This window comes from Corylus avellana, chromosome 1, assembly GCF_965113065.1.
Source record: "Corylus avellana chromosome 1, dhCorAvel1.hap1.2, whole genome shotgun sequence".
Lineage (NCBI taxonomy): Eukaryota > Viridiplantae > Streptophyta > Magnoliopsida > Fagales > Betulaceae > Corylus > Corylus avellana.
In genome coordinates this window covers 41,154,524-41,178,850 of record NC_142490.1, presented here as the reverse complement: position 1 = coordinate 41,178,850, position 24,327 = coordinate 41,154,524, and the positions used below count along the sequence as shown (strand labels likewise).

Here is a 24,327-nt window from a genome sequence, read left to right as displayed (position 1 = left end):
ATGAAGTGTTTAGCTGTGAAGCCCATTAAATGAACAAATAAAAGACCACAGGTCATAAGCTTGGTTGAAAAATAAGAACAGTTTTTTGCATTATCATTCCTAGACACCAGGAATTAGAGTTACAGTGCCTCGAAATAGACAGGCTTAGAAAAGGACCAAATGGGCATTTTAAGAAAGTAGCAGACACTGTTAAGCTGTGTTGTAGAAGCCAACTAAATTTAACATCTAGTGTTTTAGGCAACTGATATATCAAAGGAAGTATCATAACTTAAGTCTTTTATGCCTAGTAACCTAACAAAACTTTGAAAGAGCCATGATCTGTACAATTTACTCCAAAACAGATCAAATAAAAGGAAATAAAAATAACTAAAGAAGCATAACACACAAAGGAAAACTAAAACATCATGTTGTCTCAGTTTAAATTATGTAAAACATAGCCTCAGACAAACTGCTGATGACTTCCAATTCAGTGCAAGCGTATGAAACTGTACAAAGCAAAAACACTCAGCCTAGGCCTCAAGATTCTCCATATTTATCAACATATCCCTGCAAATAAAAAATTAACTGTCAAATGCCAGGAACAAATTATGTTCCGATATTTGTCCTTCCTAGAATATACTTTCACTAGAATCAAGAGACTCACCTCAACAAGTTTTTCAATTTTCGGACGGTATGAAGAGAGATATTGCTTTACTGATTCCATGGTGGTTGGAACTTGATGGGACTGTATGGTGCTAAGAACCTTGTCAACAGCTTTTTTTACTATCATGTTATGTGCATCCTTGCTGAGATGACCATCACGCCAAGTTGGTTTCAACAATTCTTTAACTAGATCTATAAGAGCAGCACGCGTATGTCTCAGGGCTTTTGATTCTTTTTGCACATCCCCATCTATCTTATGTCCGGCATCCATTTCACTCTCTTGTCTATCCCTACTTACTTTTAAGTCCTTTTGGTGTTTTGACCCATCATTTTGATGGATGGAAGCATCACCATCGTTGATCTTGCTTATTTTTTTAATATCTTTGCCATGAGATGGGCCCAAGCAATTCTCTTCTTTAGGCGTTGTCCCATTTTGCCAGTCAACAGAAGTTCCTTCTGTCTCAGCTTCAGTTGTAATTGAATCTCTTTTATGTGTATGGCAATGTTTCTCCAACACATTCTCATAAAATTTATTATGAGAAGATACAGAAGTTGTATCATCTTTACGTTCTGGGCCCAGGGTCCCAGTTAATACTAAATCACCATATTTCTGCCGATGTGATTCATCCACAATTGATGCCCCATGACTATAGAGAGAAACTCTAAAGGACTGGTCTCCTATCTTGGGTGACTCAATGCTATCACGAAGAGGGTCATACAGGCTTCCTGATATACTCATAGGAGGAATAAAAAAAGATGGTCGGAAAGGAACAGAAGGCTCCCAATCATTTGAAGAAAATTTTGTTTTGTGTTCAGCAGAGTGCAGTGGTACATTGGTTAGAGGTAGATTTTCTGATTCAGAACCAGAGAAGGGCGAAGAGCTTTGCAGCAGGGAATATGATCTAGAAGCACGGCATTCTTTTTCTCTGTCCAACAACTTTTGAGCGTCCAGAGGACTTGTATTGAAAGAGGAAGAACTAATCGGCAATGAGAAAGCCCTCCAGGCTGAGCTACAATGAGATGGCAACATGCCAATAGCTGTATGAGAAGTAATTGAGTCCGATTTCAGAGATTGGCTCCGAATACTAGAAATGTCCTCCATACTGCTTGAATGAGAAGAGAAGATCTCATTATGGTAATTGCGAGACAACAGCACAGAGCCATTTGAAGAAAACCCATGCTCAGGAAGAAAGCCATTCCTTACTGTAGAACTTCCTCTACTTTTTTTCGAAGCATGGTCGCTATAATCGTCAGCAGGCCAATTTTGTCTCTGACTATCTCTTCCTACATCCTTAAACAATGAGACAAAGCCAGGATCATCTTTAGATGAAGGCAATTGCTGGGGATCAGGGGTGATGCGTGAAGATAACTCCTCTTTCCCAAGCAATGGAAGCTTATATTTTTCATGAAATTGATGCCACCTTTGGGTTTCTCCAAGCTCTCTTGGCATGATTGTTTCTGAAGAGACATGTGAAGAAAATACCAGATTACTTTCAACTGAAGAAGCCAGTGGCTCAGGAAAACCAGTCAACCTTGATCTCTCAGTAATGTCTCCCAAACCTGTTGCAGGAAATGGTGCTTATCAGAATCATCATAGCAGAGAAGAATCTTGGATCCATACTTCACAAGACATATGATATATACCTTCATCAAGCTGAACTTTTCTTTTCCGATTCAAAGCAGCTACATCTGCCTCAGGCTTTTCAGCAGTATTATCCAAATCACCTTTTATATGAAGGAACATACATGAACTACCTCTGATGCACCACCCTTTTGCAAAAAAGTCACAAATAACCGCTGGGGGTTTGTTTCCATCCTTATTCTCAGCACCAGGGGACAGACTTCTAGTCCTTGCATCAGGAGCAGCCAATCTGGAAAAACCTAATGGTTAATAGGAACTGGCTCAAGTGTTATTTTAAAAATGGTGAAAAAATACCCACCACAAAAGAGATAATAAGCAGTTTAAGCGAACAAGTGGTTGTATGATAGGCAAAATTCAAGAATAAATTTCACCAGTACCACCAAACCTTGATTCCAGTCGATTTTTGTTATCCATTGACTGCACTTCCATTTGCTTAATTTCTGCCTTAGAATTCAGAACACCATTGGCCTCCTCACCTGAGTGATCCCTCGTTAGGATGGCATCAGCCATCTCATTTCCAGTGATGCTAGAAGGAAAATTGTTTTTAGCATCCAGATTCTCCTTAATACACATATGAGAATTGCTACGGCATGGTGATTTACTATAGTCTTTAGAGGCCTTCTCTACTGAAAGGGCCTCAGTATCTTTCTCATCAACCACAACTTCTTGGCTTCCATTGTCCTCGGCAGTAACCAGATCTTTCCCTGATTTTATATACTTGGAATCCTTATAGTTCAAACCTGATTCCTCCTTTTCTGTTGTCAATAGCTCATTTACAGGACTAGAAAATTTGAAATTACCACTGGTTTCTTCTACAGCAAGGGTGTCAGATTTCATCTTCACTTCAAAATTTTCTAGAGTAGAAGAACCCGATCTCAATGGCCCATCATGCCCTTCGAAATCCATATCTTGACAAACATCTACATGTAAGAAAACTAAATCAAGAATGGAGCAAAACAATCATTCTCTGTGAAATAAACACTAGGAGCCAAAATATTCTGGATGAGGTACTAAAGGATGATTGTCAAGCTACAAGTGTTGATACAGAAACAGGAAACGGGAAACAAACAAAACAATTTGGATATATAATACGAAAAAAAAAATCTTTAAAAAGTAGTATAAAATCTCACAAGAGTGTGCTTCAAAATAAACATTCGTTTGTAAGTAAATTTGTTAAAATGTTCCATAGCAGTACTGTGTACTAATATAATTATGTAAGTGAACTCTTTTCTATCTGGATAAGTAAAAAATTTATGGGGGAACTTCATTTAACTCCCTGAACTTTCATTGCATTTGCAATCACTCCCCCTAAATTTCAAAAACTCTTAATTTAGTGTATCCAAGTTTAAAAAGTTTGCAATGTCACCCCTACCTTTAGGGTTTAGGGTTAAGTCAGACGGCAAAGGGGTGAAATGTCCCTTATACCCATGTAAACATTTTAAAATTACAAAATTACCCTAATTAAATAATTAATTTTTTTTTCTAAATAAAATAGACTCACAGCCAAGCTGGCCATGGGTCAGCCAGAGCACATCAATTTTTTTTTTTTTTAAAAAAAAAGGGGTACTTTAGGAGATTTCGCAGAAAATTGTAACGGAGGGGTGACATTGCAAACTTTTTAAACTTGGAAATACTAAATTAAGAGCTTTTGAAATTTAGGGAAGCGATTGCAAATGCGATAAAATTTAGGGGCTTAAGTGAAGTTTTCCCTAAATTTATTAAAACAAATGACACGCATGAAAAAAGAAAGTTAAGATCTAAAATCATGTAGATCCAAAAAAACAGACAAGGAAGGGAGCCCCTAATTGTAACCACCCACCCAAAATGTGGGCTCCTAAAAGTGACGACTTCAATTTAACCACCACAAGCTCAACTCCACTATAAGTCCTCTTCCTCCAAATGCACCACATAAAGAATGAAGGTATGCATTCCAGATTACCCTACTTCGGAGACTATTGAATCAATCTTTCTGAAAAGCCAACAAATCCACCAACGAGCCAGCCATATCCCACAAGTTCCCAAACAAAAAGAAGACTAGGTACCATATAAGTAGCTTACCAACGTCCCAAATTTCTGACAGATTGCATATTCACACACTAATTCAGTGCTTCATGACAATAGTATCTGAAGGAAAGGAAAGAGGGGAAGGAAAAGGGATAGGAATGCGTTTTTCTTTCAGATGCTTAGAAAGACATGAAAGGGAGGGAGAATACGAAAGGAATGGCTTCTATCCTGAAGACACAATTTTTTTGCCCAAACATGGGCTGAAAGGCATTTACATCTGCATTGTAGAGGGGAAGATTCGTGCGGACACCAAATACAGGCCACCAAGCACATGTATAGATGCCGACATCGAAGGACGGCCCGACCAATGGATGGATGATTGAGAGCCGGAGATTATGTTCTTGCCACGTTTATTATTCAGCATTTTTATTTCATGGTCATGTTAATTATTTAGTAAACTTTGGGCTTTATGTTATTTCTTTAGTGGGCTGTCAGCCCAAGTGTGACTAGGGCCTAGTTCCCTAGTCTATTTAAGCATATTTTTGTACTGTTGTCAGGCCCTTTTGATGAGTAAAATAATTTTAACAGCTGTTTTCCCCTCTGTTTTCTTCCTCTTCCCTGTTCCCTTACTTCTTCTTCCTCATTTCCACTTTTCCTTCTCCTTTCAAATTCCTTTGTTTCTACTGATAGTACAACATCCAATTTGGTATCAGAGCTCTGTGATTGTTTTCTATCAGCAATCTTGTGATCCCAAACAAACCAACACTGATTCCTTTGCACGACACAACAGCACACAGCCACCCTTGCACAATGCCACCACTTTGAACCACTGAAACCGCACAGCTAACAATATCCTTCACACTGGGTGCACAGGGTTGCTTCACACCACAACCCTGTTGAATCTCCATACACCACCGCACAGCCCTTCAGAAGCCACTCACCACCACACTAAACACATCTCCACGCACAATGTCCTTCCTTTGTGACCCCAAAACGTCGCAAATCGACAACCCACCGGACTGCCACTATCTTGCTAGCATCATTCGCTTGCCACTGCCGCCGTCATAGTTCCATTGTACCTTTATCGATCTCTAGCACTGCCAACCCCTACCAAGAACCGCCTCCCTTTCTTGTCATTTTTGCCGCCATCAGTCATTAGAAGTCGCGGCTCCTCACTTACAGCTCTCGCCTGCTATGCCAACTTTGGGAAGTACGCCCCCAAATCTTGCACGATGTTTGTTATTGCCATTGGCATAGGTGGAGTACTTCATCAAGAGCGTCACCCAATAGCCTATTTTAGTGAAAAACTAAATGAGGCTAAACAAAAGTATTCGACTTATGATAGAGTTTATGTAGTAGTGCAAGCCTTACGACACTAGCAATATTATTTACTAATGCAAGAGTTTATCCTCTATCCTTACAGCCCTAAGCTACCTCAACACTCAGAAGAAACTCAACCATAGGCATGGTCGTTGGGTCGAGCTCTTGCAAGCCTATTCCTTTGTGTTGAAGCATAGGTTAGGAAGTTAAGAACAAAATAACTGACGAACTTAGTCACCAAGTTGCTTTGCTCTCCATGATGAGTGGACAGGTCACGGGGTCTAAAAGGCTCAAAGAGGATTATGACCCATGCCCTAATTTTGGAAAGGTAAATATAGCTCTACGAGATGGATAGTGGCCTATCGTAGACAGCAATTATCTTCAAGATGGATATATATTATGGGCCAACAACCTCTGCATCCCATAGACTTCAGTGGGAGACTTTTTTTTTTTTTTTTTTTTTTGATAAGTAATAACCAGTCTTATTAAAAGCGTAAGGCGCCCCAAAGTACACTGAGAGTATACAATAGGATCACCTAACTAGAAAGGGAAAAACGAACAAGAAAATCTTCGTAGCTAATCGACACTGGAAAGACATGCGCAACAGTCCAAAGGTACAAAGAATGATAACAAGAGGATAAAATGTCTTCCATGGATCCCTCAAAGTCCTCAAAGCATCTATTATTTCTCTCCCTCCATAGACACCAAAAGAAGCAAGTAGACACCATCTTCCAGACCGCAGCACTCTCCCTCCTCCCTGTAGACCACCAACAGGCAAGCAAATCGGAAACCCATCTCGGCATCACCCAAGACAACCCAAACCGACCAAAGAAGGCACACCACAAAGCATTAGCTACCTCACAATGAAGAAAAAGATCTACCGTCTCTTCACTTCTCTTGCACATACAACATCTGTTCGTCACAATATGGAAGATTCACGTTGGTAGCCTTTCAGGACACTTTGAGCATGATAAGACTACAAAGGAAGTAGAAAGCCTATTTTATAGGTCGAGTTTGAAGAAAGACGATGCCAAGCTAATTGGTCAATGTTGAACATGCCAGTTGACCAAGCACAAAAAGCTGAACATCTACACTCCACTCCCTGTCGAAATGCCCTTGGTAGGAAATGAGTATGGACTTTGTGCTTGGGCTCACGCGTACCCTAAACAAGCACGATCCCATCTTTGTGGTAGTGGACTACTTTTTCAAGATGGCCAACTTAGGTTTTTGAGCTATTTTTGGAAAACCCTATGGCACATGGTTGGCATGAAGCTGAAATTCGCCACATATCATACCCAGACAAATGGCCAGACTAAAGTGGTCAATCGAAGTCTAGGAAACCTTCTGCAACGTCTGATGGGCGACAACAATAGGAATTGGGACTTGATTCTCCCTACAACACAATTTACATCCATTCGTTCTCTCAATTGGTCTATAGGCAAGAATCCTTTTGAAAATGTGCATGATTAATAAGCCTACAAAACCATTAGACCTCCTTATGACTCCGAATGCTAGAGTTTTTGAGTCGGCCAAAACATTTGCACGACATGTTCATGACTTGCATCATGAGATTAGTAAACAAATCCAAGCAAGTAATGCCCAATATGAAATTCAAATTGATTCACATAGGCGTCACACTAAGTCTAACATAGGGGATAATGCCATGGTCCATATTAGTTCCAAACGGTTTCCACTTGGATTCATCCAAACATTGCAAGCTCGTAGTGTCGAGTCTTTCAAAGTATTGCAACGGGTCAGACCAAATGTGTATGTCATTCACATTCCGCCTGACCATGGAATTAGCTCTACGTTTAATGTTAAGGATCTAGTTCCCTATAAGGGCCACACAGTTATCCTAGATGCTCTTTCAAGAAATCTTCCCTTGACCCGGACACCAATCCTAAACCTGACAGGGGACAACCAGACTCAGACTACACATGAGTCATCACGGACACGTTGCAGCAGCTTGATCCTAACCTGTTGGAGTACTACCAGAGCTAGCATGAGCCAGACTTGACAGGGTCAAGTTTTTCCCAACCTGGGATAGTTGGTGTAGGCACCATAAAGCCACTGATCACGTGTGTATGGAAGCCAATGTCAGAGAACGGCCCAGCCAATGATTTTGTGGCTGAATGATTGAGAGCCGAAGATTATGTTATTACCACGTTTATTATTCAGCATTTTAAATTTATTGTCATGTTAATTATTTACTGGGCTTTATGTTACTATTTTTAGTTGGAGCTTTATGTTATTTATTTAGTAGGCTATTAGCCCAAGTGTGGCTAGGACTTAGTTTCCTAGTCTATTTAAGCATATTTTTATACTATTATCAAACACTGTTGATTAATAAAATAATTTTAACAACCATCTTTCCCCTTCATTTTCTTCCCTTACTTCTTCTCCCTCTTTCTCACTTTTCCCTTCTCCTTTCAAATTCCTTCTTGGTTTCTACTAATAGTACAGCATCAAGGCTCCCATACCCAATTATTTTGCTTATATATATATATAGCTTTTTTGTCCCTTCCCTAACTTTTTCATTTCCCTCCTACATTCTCCTTCCTCTCTCTCATTTCCTTCCCTTCCAACAAAAGAGTGTCGAGAGGGTTGAGCTAAGTAAACAATTAATGCATCATCCAACATTAAGTTACAGCTCTCATCATAACCTCTACTCTCCCATCTCACATTAGAAATGTAGCTTACAAATCATTCTCTCTTTTGACAATTTTTAAATTTTGAGAGGTTTTATGGAGTAGGTTTAATGACCACTTCAACTATCATCTAACAAAATATCTACCCCATATCTTGTACCATGGATATTATAGATTATAGATTGCTCCTACCATCCCCAACAAATAAACAGCTACATGGACCTCAACGAACAAACAGAGAAATAAATAGAAGCTACATGGACTTATGTTTGTTTCCATAACAAATGCTTTCATTATCCTACTTTAAAAGAATGTTTTTAAATCCTATCATACTGGAATCAGCAGTCAATCTAGTCAAATAAGCATTTGCATGAAGTAACATCATCTATATTGAAAAGAGATGATAAACAAAGTTCTAATGAATTAACAAAATTTTAAAAACATACAAGGTCAACTTGACAAAAACCAATCACAACATACTGCAGGTGCAAAGTAATCATGCTTTTGTAAGTCATTCACTTCACAAGGCACTGGGAGTTTTCAAAAAAAAAAAAAATTGAAGACACATACAAACAAGAAACCATTCCACACGCGATCAAAGATTTTAAATTTCCCACAAATCCCTCAAGTCATTCTAGCATCATCAATAATCTCAAATTCAGATTGGACTTAATGTCCACTAAACTGAAGATGTGAGGCAAACAATTCAGCTCAAAAACAGATAACTTTGAGTTTTCAGAGGTCTTCCTAAGGCCTTGCCATCAAATTCATCAATCTGAAACAACGAAAAGGTTCTCTATAACAAATAATGCTCTCCTACCAAAAAACAAAGAGGCCTTATTTCAGCCAAAGGATGTTCTCCCAATTAGCCTCCTCAAGAAAATTATATATTTATCACCAAAATAAAGAAAGAAGTAATACAGGTGACCCTTCTTGAAGCACAAAATTTTAATCAAAATGCAGAGCAACAAATCCCAGATAAGAAATGATAGAGATCTCCACACAGACCTACACCTTATGCCTCCCATTGTTAAAATGAAGGCCAAACTTAAAACAAAGAAAACTTTCTTTCCACGTCCTGCTTATGTAGGACTCACAAAATGTCACCTATGCTAGAATCCACGCATACAATGACAATAAGAGCTCTTTCTTGGGAAGTATTCCCCTTTCTGCAACCATTTTCTTAACAACATCCTTCAATCTTTGAGCTAAACTTACTCATATTTCAAATGCAACTTCTAAGTGCAGATTAGATTGCACCAATAAGTAAAAATTCCACTCAAATACAAAATCTAAGCAAAGATTGCTAATAAATCCAATTAGAACAGAGCTAGTACCATCTCTACCTAATTCGGTTCTAGTAGTTAGTTATGCTTATCAAACCGCTACAAATATAAGTTACCATATAGCGTTTCTCCATAAGCCCCTAGCACTTTCTCTTTTCTCTCAACCAAAACGTAAATCACACAATCTCCAGTACATAAAAAAAATAAATAAAAAAAGTTCAATCTTTCACCACATTAACAAGATTTTCTCACAAAATAAAATGCACAAAAAATAAAATTTATAGCATAAATCTGCAAAGGAAGGAAAAAAAAACAAACAACGGAACAATAACAAGACGATCACGCATAATCAACTGGTAAAAAAACAATATCAGAATCATTATCATACTGCATTATAAAAATTATTCAATTACAGATTAAACTAACCGTTACGATCCTCCTCAGCTTCGATCGGCGAATCTGAGAGGTCCACCTCGTCCTTCTCTTCCACCTCCACCTCCTCCACTTCCTCTACTTCTTCGTATTCTTCTACTTCTTCGTATTCTTCGTATTCCTCTACGTCATCATCGCCGTTTTCATCTTCCTCTTGTTCTTCCACCTCTTCTACCTCCTCATATTCCGATTCTTCTTGTTCGGCGTTATCGGCGTCGGAATCGGAAACTTCGGCGGGAGCGCCACCGTCGGAGCGCGTGGGGGGCATCGGGGTTGGGAGCCCCTGTGCGGTGCGGCGGTGTGGTTTTGGTTCGTGCAATGGTTTCGGCAGAGCTTTCGATAGGTACGAACGCTCAGGTCTGCTTGAGTCACCCCGGTTGGGTTGGGCACTGGGTGGGGTACGGACCCCGACTCTTGTTTCCTACGCGCTCTGTTGCGCGTGGAGGATGTGTCGCTCTCGCTGGGTTCAGGTTGGTCTTTGGGTCGGGTAATGCCGTAATGGTGGGTTTGAGCATGCAAACAGTATTAAAACCCGGACTTGGAAGAGTTGAGAGCCTTTATTAAACATGACTCCAGCCCATTTGAGAAGATCCATACCACTTCATTTGAAATTGTGGTAAACTATTTTATAGTCAAGTTTTTAGAACATTTACATTGAACTTTTTATATTTTATTTTTCTCTAAATTTGAATAAAAACATCATTTAAACAAGTTCTTTTAGTCGATGTTAAATATAATTATTGTCATAATTCCTTTCCAAATGTAAAGAGAAAAAAAAGTGAAAGTTGTCTTTTTTTTAATATTTTTCCTTGGTTGGCAGCATTATGTTTCGTTAGTTCATAGTTGGTTAATTATGCAACATTAATTATGTACCTGCATATGAATTGAATGCTCATCACTTTTGAGGTGTAGCATTAATTTTTTTGATTAGAAAAAATAAAAAATAAAAAAAAACGCTTGAATTGAATTGAATGTTAATTTTATACCATTAACATTATGTTTAGTGTTATCTTAGTATTCTCATGATCCAACGTGAATACTATTTTCTAAAAAAGCAGGAAAAAAAAATACACTTACCCCTGGTCCCTAAATAAAATAAAAAATAATACCTACATAGGATTAAGAAAATACCAAGAGGAGCCAGCCGTAGCATTCCTCTTTCCAAAACATCTGTATTTTTAAAAACATAATGCAATGCCCAAGTGAGCAAATCTAATAGAATAATCAAAATTGATAAATTTTGTATGAGTTTGTTTTGGTTTGTGCAATGATTTCGGCAGAGTTGTTGAAAGCGTACAAATGCTGAGGTGAGCTTTTTAAATGGAGTGGAACAAAATAAAATTATAACTATTGTTACACATATTTTATAGGACCCGAGCCCATTAAGAACCATGGATATGGGTACAAATATCGCTAGAAGCCCATAACCTTTAGGGTGGTCGGTCTTCAGGGCTGGCTCAACATATTTTGGAGCCTTAGGCAAAACTTTGAAATTGGGCCTAAATTTTTTTTTTTTTTTAAGTAACAATTTTTTTTTTTTTAAATTCAATTTTTTTTAAAGTAACATATATATATATATATATAAATTATTCTACTCGCTTTTTGTGATGCAAAATTTCTGATTAAGTTTTTATATTCAAGATTTTCTAATATCTTTTTTTTAATTGATAATATGGCTAATCCATTTAATCTCTCTTGTGACATTGTTGATCTTAGGTAGGATTTTATCAATTTTAATTTTGAAAAACTTCTTTCTACAGAAGCAATTGTAACAGGTATTATCAATAAAATTCTATAAGCAATACATGCATTTGGAAAAGAATCAAGTCTTTTTATATAATTTAATATGTCAATTTGAGCACTTTCTTCTATTTGTAAAATTTCTTTTAAAACTTTTAGTTCTGAAAATAAATCTAAACCATCAAGATCATGTTTTAGGAAAGATTATAGATTAAGACATTTATTTTGCAAACTATCATCATCTAGTGATTTTAATTTCTTAAAATTAAATAAAAAACCAAAAATATTTTCGTATATTTGAAATTGTTCAAACCTACTTTGAATTGAAGAAATAGCTTGATCTACTATATATAAGAAGTAATAAATTCTAAAAGATTCTTCAGCAGTTTGTGTTGTCTCGTCCTTAGCATTCTCATCAAACTGTTTCTTTCTACGAATTACATGCTTTTCACGAAAAACATGTTATATTTCCATTATGGTTGCAATCTTTTTAGATGAAATCATAGCCGATGCAAATTCAGTTTCTCTATAAGTTTTAAAATAGGAAATAAGACCTTCGAATTGATCTATAGCAACATTAATATGCATGTCTTTCGATTGTAAATTTTTACTAACAGTATTAACAGCAAATAAAATATCATACCAAATAGTTATACTCAATAATAATTCAAAACTTTTAATCTCATAGGTTACTAAACAATTAGCTTCACTTTTTGTTTTAGGATCTTCACTTATTTTTGCTAATTGTAGCAGAGCCTCTCTTATTTGTGGAGTTTGAAATTTTATTGCCTTTATACTTTCAATCCGACTTTCCCAATGTGTTTTGATAATGGCTTAAGAGTTAAACTTGGCACATTATCTAGTAATATTTTCCATCGTTTTGTAGATGACGAAAACAAAGTATATATACGTTGTACAATTCCAAAAAAAGATATAACTTTAGGACATGAATTAGTAATATCACATAGTACAAGATTAAAATTATGACAACCACAAGGTGTGTAAAATGCTTTAGGATTTATATCTAGTAGTCTTTTTTGCACCCCTTGTTCTTTTCCCTTCATATTAGATCCATTATCATAGCCTTGTCCTCGTATATCACTAATGTTAAGTTCAAGTTTTTTTATTAACCCAATCATTTCAATAAAAAGACCTTCTCCAGTAGTTTCATCTACTGTTATAAATTCTACAAAATGTTCTTCTACTTTTATTGGATTTTCTGAAATATTAACACATCTTAGAATGAGAGATATTTGTTCTTGATGACTTGCATCTGGGGTACAATCAAGTATAATTGAAAAATATTTTGCTTTTCTAACTTTTTCAATAATACTCCCTTTCACTTATGTTGCTAACAAATGTATCAATTCATTTTGTATGTTATGTCCAAGATAATGATTATGAATTTTCCCATCTTTAATACGACGAATATGCTCTTGCATTACTGGGTCAAATTATGCAATCATTTCAACTAGACTTAAATTTTTTTCATTATTTTCTTGGTAAATCTTTTCATTTTGTCCTCTAAATGCCAAATTATTCTTACCAAGATTCTTTACTACAGCAATAATTCCCAATAATACTCTTTTCCAATGATCTTTCTCTTTGTTAATTTGTTCTTGGACATTTTTATCAATTGTTTTATTTTTTAACAATCTCATTTCTAAATCAATCCAATCATTCATGTTAGTAATATGCTCATTGGTTGTTTCATGACTTTTTAGTTTAGCACTAAGATTTTTCCAGTCATTAGTCCCTTCATTAGCTAGTTGCATTCTATTAAGTTTTGAATTAAACAACTTGCAACTTGCAACAAAATACTCTATTTACATCTTTTGAATAGACTAGCCATTTTCTATTATGTTGCTCCCCATTTGATAATTTTCGTATATAATATGTATTAGAAAAATGCCTAGAGTTCTCATCTTTAGGAAAATCTATAGTATTGTATCTTATTGGACTATTTTCTACTAACAAATCCCTTAATTTTGCATTAATATTTTTTCATTGGCCAGGATCATAAATATTTGTAGCAATAGATTTAGATACATCAATAACATTTTCATTATCTTCTAATTCTTTTTGATGAGTTTCTTGTTCATTTATGAGTTTTTCACCTAAATTATCCTCAATATTTTGTTTATTGCTAATAACAAATTTATTTAGAGCTCCTCTTTGAGATTCAATCAATTTGCCTACTTTTCTTTTCTTTTTTAAGTTTTTCATATCCAGATGCATATTTTCTAGTAAACATGTTTAATTAAAAATACTAACAAATTAAACAAACACGATTTATCAAAAAAAAATTATGACTATGATAAAATAAATGACAAAAATAGAACAATAAAACCTGATTTGGCAAAGGAATTATGAAGCAGTTCTTGGAGATAGGACAAGAGACTTAGTCACTCGAAGTCGGAGAGGAAGAGAAAATGATGAGATAGGCAGAAAAGAAAAACTCAGAAAAGAGCAAGCAAAGAGGAGAGGTAAAGTGGCAAATATAGAGACTGATATTTAAAATGCCCATGGTTGACAGCAGTTTATATTTTTGGCTCTTGGCTTTCCCTAGATGGCTAAATAATAAATAGAAAATAAATGGTAATATTTTATTTCTAACATTTATATTTTCTCATCAAAAACAAAAAATTTCTAAAAAGAGGCCAAGAGGATGAGTGAATGATGTAGGCGTGTACTGTAGCGTCAGGAGCTCTAGGGAATTGGCGTAATGATGTATAAGGCTTTAATGCTTTGTCATTTTTAATTTATTTTTTGAATTATTTTTAAAATTTATAGTGGGCTTATTAATTGGGGTCTTATTAAATTGATGCCTCAAATTTGATAAAAAAAAAATTTTAGGCCCTATTAAAAAAAATTTGGGCCTTCAATTTTTTTTTTTTGTCCAAAATAATAATTTTTTTTTTTTTTAATTTTTTTTAACTCAAATTTTTTTTTTTTTGGGCCTTATTAAATTGGGGGCCCTAGGCGAGGGCCTAACTCGCCTAGGGCCTAAGCCGGCCCTATCGGTCTTACCAACAACTCGCATTGCCTTGGGAAAGCATTGTCAAGTATATCTCGAGAGATCATGGCTCACGGGTACAATAGATGGGAAATGCATAATGGTAGCTCAAGACCAGTTTCCTTCCAAGCTTGTGATAATGGTCGAGCCAATATAGTCGGAGCGGCATACTTATTGCTCACAAAACGCAGGACGTCATTCACAGGATGTGCATTAATCATCAGAATGGACGGTTACAAGCCACTCACATGATACGCATTAATCATTAGGGCGATTACAATTAGCCCATAACAGCTAGAATATTATATCATAAATTCTTGCTAGTGGACCGACCATCAGCTTACAAAATCATCATATAGGAAGGGCGGCACTTAACAAGCTTAAGGCTATAACATCAACCCCTCACCTAAAGATGAAGTTCCCAACGGAAAATAGGGTAGGTGAGGTAAGAGGAGACCAATGGGACGCCCGACAATGCTACAACGCCGCCATGAAAGAATGTCCCGGGGCCTCAACTTCAGGCGCAAAGCGTCGGGAAGAGGAAATATAGCAATTATAGGGTGGGGAGCCGGTTGAAGAATTAGAAGAGTTCTCGATTGGTGAATCTGATAAGAAGGTCAAAGTCGGGTCATATCTTGACCTAAGAATAAAAGAAGAATTGGTATCTTTCCTCCAAAAGAATGGCGATGTATTCGCATGGAGTCATGAAAATATGTCAGGGATAGCATTGCCAGTTATGGTTCACAAGCTGAATGATGACTCGAGTTATAAGTCGGTACAACAGAAACGAAAAGGGTATTTAGCTGAGAAAAGCCAAGCAGCAACCTAAAAAGTGAAGAAAATTTGTGAGGCCGGGTTCATTAAGGAGGTGCAATACACAACATGGTTGGCCAACGTGGTCCTGGTAAAAAAGTTAAACTAAAAATGGAGAATGTACATTGACCTCACCGATTTAAATAAAGTTTGCCCAAAAGATAGTTATATGTTGCCACAAATAGATTTGTTGGTTGACTCGACATCTGGCCATGAGCTTTTGAGCTTTATGGATGCATTCTCGGGATACAACCAAATCTCCATGCATGAATCAGACCAAGAGAAGACTGCCTTCATGACCGACAAAGATTTATATAGCTACAAGGTAATGCCTTTCGATTTAAAAAATGCAGGAGCCACTTATCAAAGTCTGGTCAACAAGATGTTTCGAGATCAAATTGGAATGAACATGGAGGTCTACGTAGATGACATGCTAGTCAAAAGTATACAATTTGCATACCATATTGCTGACCTTACTAAGGCATTTTGCACTCTTAGGCAATACGGTATGAAGCTTAATCTTGCCAAATGTGCTTTTGGTGTCTCCTCGGGAATCAAAACAAACCCTGAGAAAATTAAAGCAGTATTGGAGATGCAAGCTCCTCGAAGCATCAAGCAATTGCAACAGTTAACGGGGAGAATAGCCGCTTTAAACCAATTCATCTCTTGGTCGACAGACAAATGTCTCCTATTTTTCAAGATCTTGAAAAATGCCTTTGGTTGGGTTTAGATTGGAATATCTCGGGTTAAGCTTTCTGACAGCTAAAGGAATATCTCGGAAGTCCACGATTACTAAGCCGACTAGTTGAAGGGGAAGCACTCTATTTGTACCTGGTAGTATCTTCGACAGCAGTGAGTTTTACCTTAGTCCGAGAAAATCAAGGGGTGCAAAAATCGGTATATTTCACCAGCAAGGCCTTACACAGGGCGGAAGAACAATATCCTCGGGTTGAAAAGCTCGCCTTTGCTTTGATCAATCCAACTCGCAGATTGTGGCCTTACTTCCAAGCTCATACGATCAAAGTTTTTACCGAGCATCCACTTAGGAAAATTTTGCAAAAACCCGACATTTCCAGAAGGTTGGTTAATTGGGCGATTGAACTTGGAGAATTCGACATAGAATTTCTCCCAAGAAATGCAATAAACGGGCAAGCATTGGCGGATTTCTTGGCTGAATTCTGCAACTTCCCAGAAAGGGAAGAGCTTCCTCAAGAGGATACATGAGTTGCATGTGTAGACAGTTCCTCAACTCGGAAAAGGAGTTATGCTGGGGTAGTATTGATCTGGCCTGGAGGTGAAAAGCATGAGTCAGCAATTCAATTAAGGTTTACCACCACCAATAACAAAGCCGAGTATAAAGCTATTATTGCAGGGATGAACATGGCCCAATAAGTGGGAGCAACAAATTTGGAGATAAGGAGTGATTCGCAAGTAGTGGTCGGGCATATTAAAGGAGAATACGAGACCAAAGGTGACAAAATGAAAAAATACTTGGAAAAGTGAGAAGTATGATGGAAAGCTTTGACAGAGTAGTACTCACTAAAGTTCCCCGAGAAGACAATACAAGGGCAGACGCATTAGCCCGCATCAGTTCTTCTACAGACGAGCAAATTGCAAGAGCAGAATGCCTAGTACAGGAACAAACCGAGCCATCAATCACTCAGACCATTCAGGTTGCCCAAATTGAAGAAGACACCGAGGCCCCAGAATGGGCAAAAGATGTTATTCGTTTCCTTAAAGAATGAGAGTTACCCGACGACAAAAAATCAGCACAGAAGGTGCGTGTAAGAGCTGCTCGGTACACCATGATCAGAAATACACTTTATCGGCGAGGCTATACCCTCCCATTATTGAAGTGTCTTTTCAACTTATAAGCCAAATACGTGCTAAAAGAAATCCACGAAGGTGATTGTGGTAGCCATTCCGGAGGAAGAATGTTGGCTCACAAAGCAGTCTAGACGGGATATTATTGGCCCAATATGAACAAGGATTCGAGTGATGTGGTGAAGCATTGCGACAAATGACAGCAGTTTGACAAGGTAATGACAAACCCCCAGAGGATTTAAGCCTTATATCAGCACCATGTGCGAAAAGCCATGGGTAGTAATCGTAGATTACTTCACAAAGTAGGCAGAAGCCGAGGCCTTAGCCACTATAACCATAGGAAATATCAAAAATTTCCTCTTGAAGTCAATGGTATGCAGATACGGGATTCCCCATGCCTTCGTAATCGATAATGGTGAGCAGTTTGATTGCGAACCATTCCGAGCATGGTGTGCAGAGCTATATGTGAGAAAGTACTTCTCATCTCTCGAACATCCTCAAGTAAATGGCTAAGTAGAAGCTACCAACAAGACCCTAATGAAGACCTTGAAGAAAAAGTTAGAGGAAAAGAAAGGAACATGGGCGGAATTCCTACCAGAGGTACTCTGGTCTTATCGAACAACCACCCAAACACCTACCGGGGAAACTCCTTTCTCCTTAGCCTTCGGAATCGAGGTTGTAATTCCGGTCAAGGTAGGGTCAATCAACTTCCAGGTAAAGCACTACAACTCGGGACTCGACGAAGAAGGGATGAAGCTTAGCTTGGACTTACTACAAGAAAGGAGGGGACAAAGCTTAAGTGACGATGGATGCATGTCAGCAACGAACGGCCAAGTATTTCAACAAGAGAGTCAAACGCAAGGAGTTCAAGGCGGGAGATTAGGTTCTCAAGAAGGTTACTATAGCCACCCAAAGTCCTACAGAAGGCAAGTTGGGACCAACATAGGAAGACCCGCATAAAGTGCTAAGGAGTCATCGACAGGGAGCATACTACTTACAAGCTGCAGGCAAAAGGCCATTACCGAGACTATGGAATGTAGATCACCTGAAGAAGTATTATCAGTAATTTTAAATATTGTTTTCCTTTGAATTTTACCTTAACTTATCTATTTCAATGAATAAAGGATTCAAACTTATTTGAACATCGGAGTACCCTCGGTCAAATGACTGTCGGGCGCAATGATGCATCTCCTATCTTGCAGGAAGACAACCTTGCACCAAAATAAGGACACAAATACGCATACTCGGAACAAGACAAGGAGAAACCCCTAAAAAATAAAAAAAAATAAAAAACAGGGAGGAAACCCTAGATAAAAACAAGACAGTGAGGAAACCCTAGATAAAAACGAGACAGGGAGAAAACTCTAGAAAAAAACAAGACAAAGAGAAACCATAGATAAAAACAAGACAAGGAGGAAACCCTAGATAAAAACAAGGATTCAATTCATTAACATGGGGTTAGTCATCACCTTCGGTTCTCACTCAGATTCAATAAGTTAATAAGGAGCAAGCTTCTGAATTCCTCGGATTCAATTTAATAATGTGAGTCGGTTTCCGTCCGTGCATTTTGCTTGCGAATGGGGGGTCAGCTTGTATCCATGGATTCTATTTCTTAATAAGAAGTCAGATTATGACGTTGAGTTCAAATTGTCCATTCATCAAAAGATGGGAGCTGTGGCAAACAAAAAACAAGTACAAACAATTAGCTTCATGAAAGAGCATAATTGCCTTTAGGAACACACAGCCAATTAATCCTCTATGTACAGTTTATGAATTGAAGTCTAGTTTTGTCGATATATAACCTTATCTCATATATCTGAACCACTTGGGTCATTCCACTCACGTACAAGTTGCATTTAATGCTCATTGTCAATGTCTAGCTCAGTTTCAAGTGCACTGGAGTTTTGATGACTTTCCTAAAGTTCTGAACTGTGTATTCCTAACCGATACTGATCCCTGTTACAAAAAATTAAAGAGAAAAGTAAATAAGTATGAGTTTTTTTTTTTTTTTTTTTTTTTTTTTTTTTTTTTTTAAAAAGAAGAAATAAATGAGAGATTAATGCAAATGAAATGTAAAATAAACCAACGAGATCTCACGAAGAACTCATCATTAACGAGATCTCAATACGATTAAATTGAGATCTGAGTAAGATTCAATAGTGAGAACGAATCGATGCTCATTGCATTATTTCCATCTGAAAAAACATTATAATTTGACACTTTGACATGTTGAAGGCAATAAATGTAAATGATGCACACTACATCTCATCTAGTACGTACTGAAATAGAAACATAGATAACATACTTGAACTTTGTCGAATGGCTGTTTGACAGAAGGAGGAGGGACTGGGGCGCCATTGGCCATCTCTGGCCATAAGCTAGGGATGATGAAGTGGTTTGGAACTCTTGTGCACTTGCGAGCTCCTGAATTGCAAAAGGACTTTGGCCATTGTATAGTCAGGTAGTAATAATAAATAGCCAACATCCCAACTTGAAAACACAAAGCAAAAACAAGCAAGCAAGCAAAAACTAGATTCATTTTTTAAAATACTCTCAAGACATCGCTCAAGTGATCCATCTAGCACTTATATATATATATATATATATATATATATATATATATATATATATATATATATATATATATATATATTACGGGTCTTTCCATATTAGGCTAGCCATATTAATTTTATGTTTTAGGATTATATTATGTTAGCATAAGTCGGCTAACCTTAGCTGTATTAAAGTTATGATATTGTCTTTATTTTATTCCATATAAGGGTCTTAATGACTCAGCCCTATAAATATTGTAATAGTTTGCCTATTTAAAGGCCATTATGTTATGAACAAAGGTATGAAGAAAATTAATCACAAACCTTGTGTTTGAAAGGTCTAGGTTCCATTCGAACCTAATTTATCCCATTACAAACTTAGGTTCGTAACAATATATATATAGGCATTAAAGCAGTAAAAAAATTTGGTCAATGAATTAATTTTGAAATAATTAAAGATAACATGGCGTGCATGCAGCGAGACTTTGTGAGGACCACTCTGACGTTGATGGATGATCCGCTAGCTTGATGTGGCATGGGCTAGATGAATTTAATGGGGGTAGATGGACAAAATACAAAATAATGAAGAAGAAAGCATGCAGTAGGAAACCAATAGGATTTCAAAATGATATTTGTTATATATGGTTAAAGAATAAAGACTACTCACGTGGCTAACCAGTATCACTTCTTGAAGTTGCTTCACCCATTTCTCTTTAATTAATTCTATAATTACTTACTTATTTTTTCTTCTTTTTTTTGAAGGTGCGATGATTTTATTCTTAACATTGAAACTACATATTTCCTAAAAATATTTTATTTCTTACCTGGCTTTCAATGCTTTTAATTGCAATCTCATCTGGTTGGCGTTTTATACCCATGCAATTATGCAAATGAAGATGAGTTTTGGCATCATCCAACTTCCTAATTATTTAACTTATTTTATTTGAATGTTGTAATATTAGGAACAATCTTGCATTATGCAATGACATACTTGTTGCATTTTGCATCTTTTATATCTTTTTTTATTATCTTAATGACAATGTCAAAAATAGCGTAGAATATGGTGGTTTGTGCATGCATGTTTGTTCGGATTCTTCTATTGCTTCTTATAGCCTTGGATCAGAATCTTTTACTGGCGATTGACAGGAAACCAAGCTATATACACTTCATGCCATAATAAAATAAATAAGATCTTAATAAAATAAATGAAATCTTAATGAAATCGCGATCATGATAGCACGATCACAACTGATTCAAGAATTCTGGTATGATCTTATTTAAGATTCTCAATCTAGATATTCCCAAGAATTCTATTGTTGGATCTACTATTGAATCAATGAACATTTTCAAAAAGCTAGGGCTTTGGAATCAAAATTGGGTTAACAAATTTGACTCAAGTCATTTGAAAATTCCTTAGCGAAATTGGAGGACTGCAACAAGCTGGACCGTTTTTCAAAATAGGAAGATGACGTCATGTTGAAGTTCACGACGCTTGAAAAGCTGCTCCTTGAGTTAGAGAAAAAATAATTCTAAAGCCACAATGATATCATACTTTGGGCTTGCTATGAGAGGAGTGGGTTTATTTGGTTCTTCAATCTTACATTTTTCTAAAAAGATTTTATTCGAAAATTCAACTTGAACGTGTTGAGCAATTCTTCAAGTTTGATTAACCATTTTTATTTTATTTTTAATGTAAAACCACTTTTTTTTAGGTTGCATGAGTTTGATACTCATTATTTCTACTTTTATTTTAGAATTTGTTTTGAACTTTTCTTCAAGTTTGAATATCCTATAATTTGTAGTGTATCCCAAAGGTGGTAGTTGAATTAAGCTTTGCACTGGAAATTGGCACATTTCTAACAACATTTTAATTTCATCCTATAGAAGCCAACAAATCCAAACTTCAAAACTAGAAACTTGAAATTTGAACCTTCTTAACAATGTTGCAGCAAACTTATACCCACCTGAAATCACTCCAGCAACACTATCATATTTAAAAATCTGCAGAAATACCTTAAAGCCTATGCATCAACAACAACATCCCCAATTGTAGCTAGGGGTGTCAGAAAATACCGGGTAATCAGGATCGAAACCGAGAAACCAGTTCTGGTTCCGTTGGAAAAAATCGGTAATCGGGTACCCCGGTTCTGGTTCCGATTTTTGTTACCCGGTTATAACTGGGTAACCAGTGCATATATATATATATATATATATATATATATATATATATATATATATATATATATATATATATATATATATATATATTTTGCTTTTATTTTTTACTTTTTAGTTTTTAGTTTAGGTTTAGCGTTTTACATTTCACAACTTCACGACACTTCCGAGTTCCGCCTCTTTCTCTTCACTTCCAGTTCCAAACTTCTAGTTCCACAGCCTCTCTCTGACTCTCTCTCTCTCGCTCAGTCGCTCGTCTAGACGTCTTCTAGATATCAACACTCCACTGACGATCGCTCTCTTCTTCACTCCAACCGAGCAATAAGCACTAACAGCCAGGTATGGAGTCTATTAGAGGTTTTATTTATGTTTGCTTTTTAGTTTTGATTTGTGGTGTTTATATTTGTTTGGTTGATGAGAAAGTGTAGGAAATTTGATGAAAAATTTTAGGGTTTAAGTTTTGGGTGATGGAGTAAATGATGACCTAATGGGTGTGGGTTCGTTAATTTGTTTCGTTAATTTGATGTTTTGGGGATTTTGAGTTGTGGGTTCCTTTGCTTAATTTTGTCTATCCTCTATTTCTTGATTTTGTCTTTGTATGTTTCTTGATTTTGTCTACCCTCTGTGTGTGAACCTATGTTTCTATGTTTTTTAAAAATCGGTTACCCGATCTGGATAACCAAGTACAAACCGGAATTGGAAGGTTAACCGGGACCCAATTAGCCGGTTTCGGTTTTTCAAAATTAATAACTGGTGTACCTCGGTTCCGGTTCCCAATTTTAGTCAATAACCGAGAACCGGAACCAGGTTGACACCCCTAATTGTTGCGCCATAGATTTTAATTACTCATTATTGAGATATTTATTTGAGGATAAGATTATCCATATGACACATGATATTAATTCTTGAATAATTTATGAGATTATATGGATATTATTAGAATAAATTGGAAAGCAAAGCGTTTTGGTCACCAAAAATTTAATAGGAAGCAATAAATGATACCGTTTTAAGCTATTATATAATGACAAGATATGGAGATTTTAAAAGTGGTTTCATGATTTTTAGAAACTTGTAGAAAAATTTATGATTTTTAGAAGTATAAGTATCAAAGTTGAAATCTCAGTCATTTAAAACTACATAATTTCAGGAGATGTTTAAGGTATCAAAATGTATTAGGTCTTTATGATTTTTGGATATGGTGTGGGTCTCTGAATGAAGAAAATTTCAAAACAAAATTCGTGTCATTTGAAGTTAAATTCAAGGAGTTATGATTTTTTCAAACTTGACAAGTCAAACTACCAAACAATTACAGTACCCACGAATTGTGAAATTATTTGGATGGATTAATAATCTCAATGCTAGTGGGTCATTATCTTAGTTATTTGTCACACAAAACTATATCGCCCCAAAAATGGCCTTGACTAGTTTGCTAAGCAATTTTTTCAATTTAGCTAACTCAAGAATCGCCTCTCTCTATGCACCATAGAACTAAGACATATAGCTATTGAAATATAGGGCTTTTGAATCAAAATAGGGTTAACAAATTTGACTCTATTGTTAAGTCTCTTGAAAATTTCTCAGTGAAATTAGGGGATTGCAACAAGCTGGACCATTTTTCAAAACAGCAAGACGATATCATGCTAAAGTTGGCGACGCTTGAAAAGTTGCTCCTCGAGCTAGAGAAAAATAATTCTAAAGCTACGACGCTATCATACTTGAGGCTTGCTATGGGAGGAGTTGGTTTATTTGGTTCTTCAATCTTATATTTTACTAACAATATTTTATTTGAAAATTGAACTTGAACGAATTGAACAGTTCTTCAAGTTTGATTACCCTTTTTTTTTTTTTTTAATATAAAGCCACTTTTTTTTAGGTTGTATGAGTTTGATACTCATTGCTTCTACTTTTATTTTAAGATTTGTTTTGAACATTTCTTCAAGTTTGAATATCCTCCTATTCACCAAGTGGCACTACCTCGTCTTCGAACAACTGCGGAAAGTCGTCTCGTAAGTCATCCAAAGCAGCGTACTCAATGTTGCCCACATTGTACCAATTAGGGGTGAGTATCGGTTATAATGGTAATCCTATTTTCGATAATTAACCGAAATTATCGGTTAATTTGGTTAATTAACCGATAACATTTTGAGATAAGAAATTATTCCGAAAATTTTGGTTAAAACGGTAATCGGTTAATAACGGTTTGGATAATTGGTTACCATCAGACCAGTACTGC

The 24,327-nt window shown here is 36.4% G+C and overlaps 1 protein-coding gene across 1 annotated transcript; it reads right to left on the bottom strand.

Annotated features, from left to right (window-relative positions):
• Positions 1-357: 357 nt before the first annotated feature.
• On the bottom strand, positions 358-10,468 carry FES1 (Zinc finger C-x8-C-x5-C-x3-H type family protein). The gene is made up of 5 exons (XM_059581338.2): positions 9,969-10,468; positions 2,670-3,204; positions 2,287-2,513; positions 644-2,202; positions 358-546 (listed from the first exon to the last, which is right to left on the bottom strand). Exons 1-5 carry the CDS (start codon positions 10,240-10,242, stop codon positions 517-519), a joined length of 2,625 nt encoding a protein of 874 aa, XP_059437321.2. The 5' UTR covers positions 10,243-10,468; the 3' UTR covers positions 358-516.
• Positions 10,469-24,327: the final 13,859 nt, after the last annotated feature.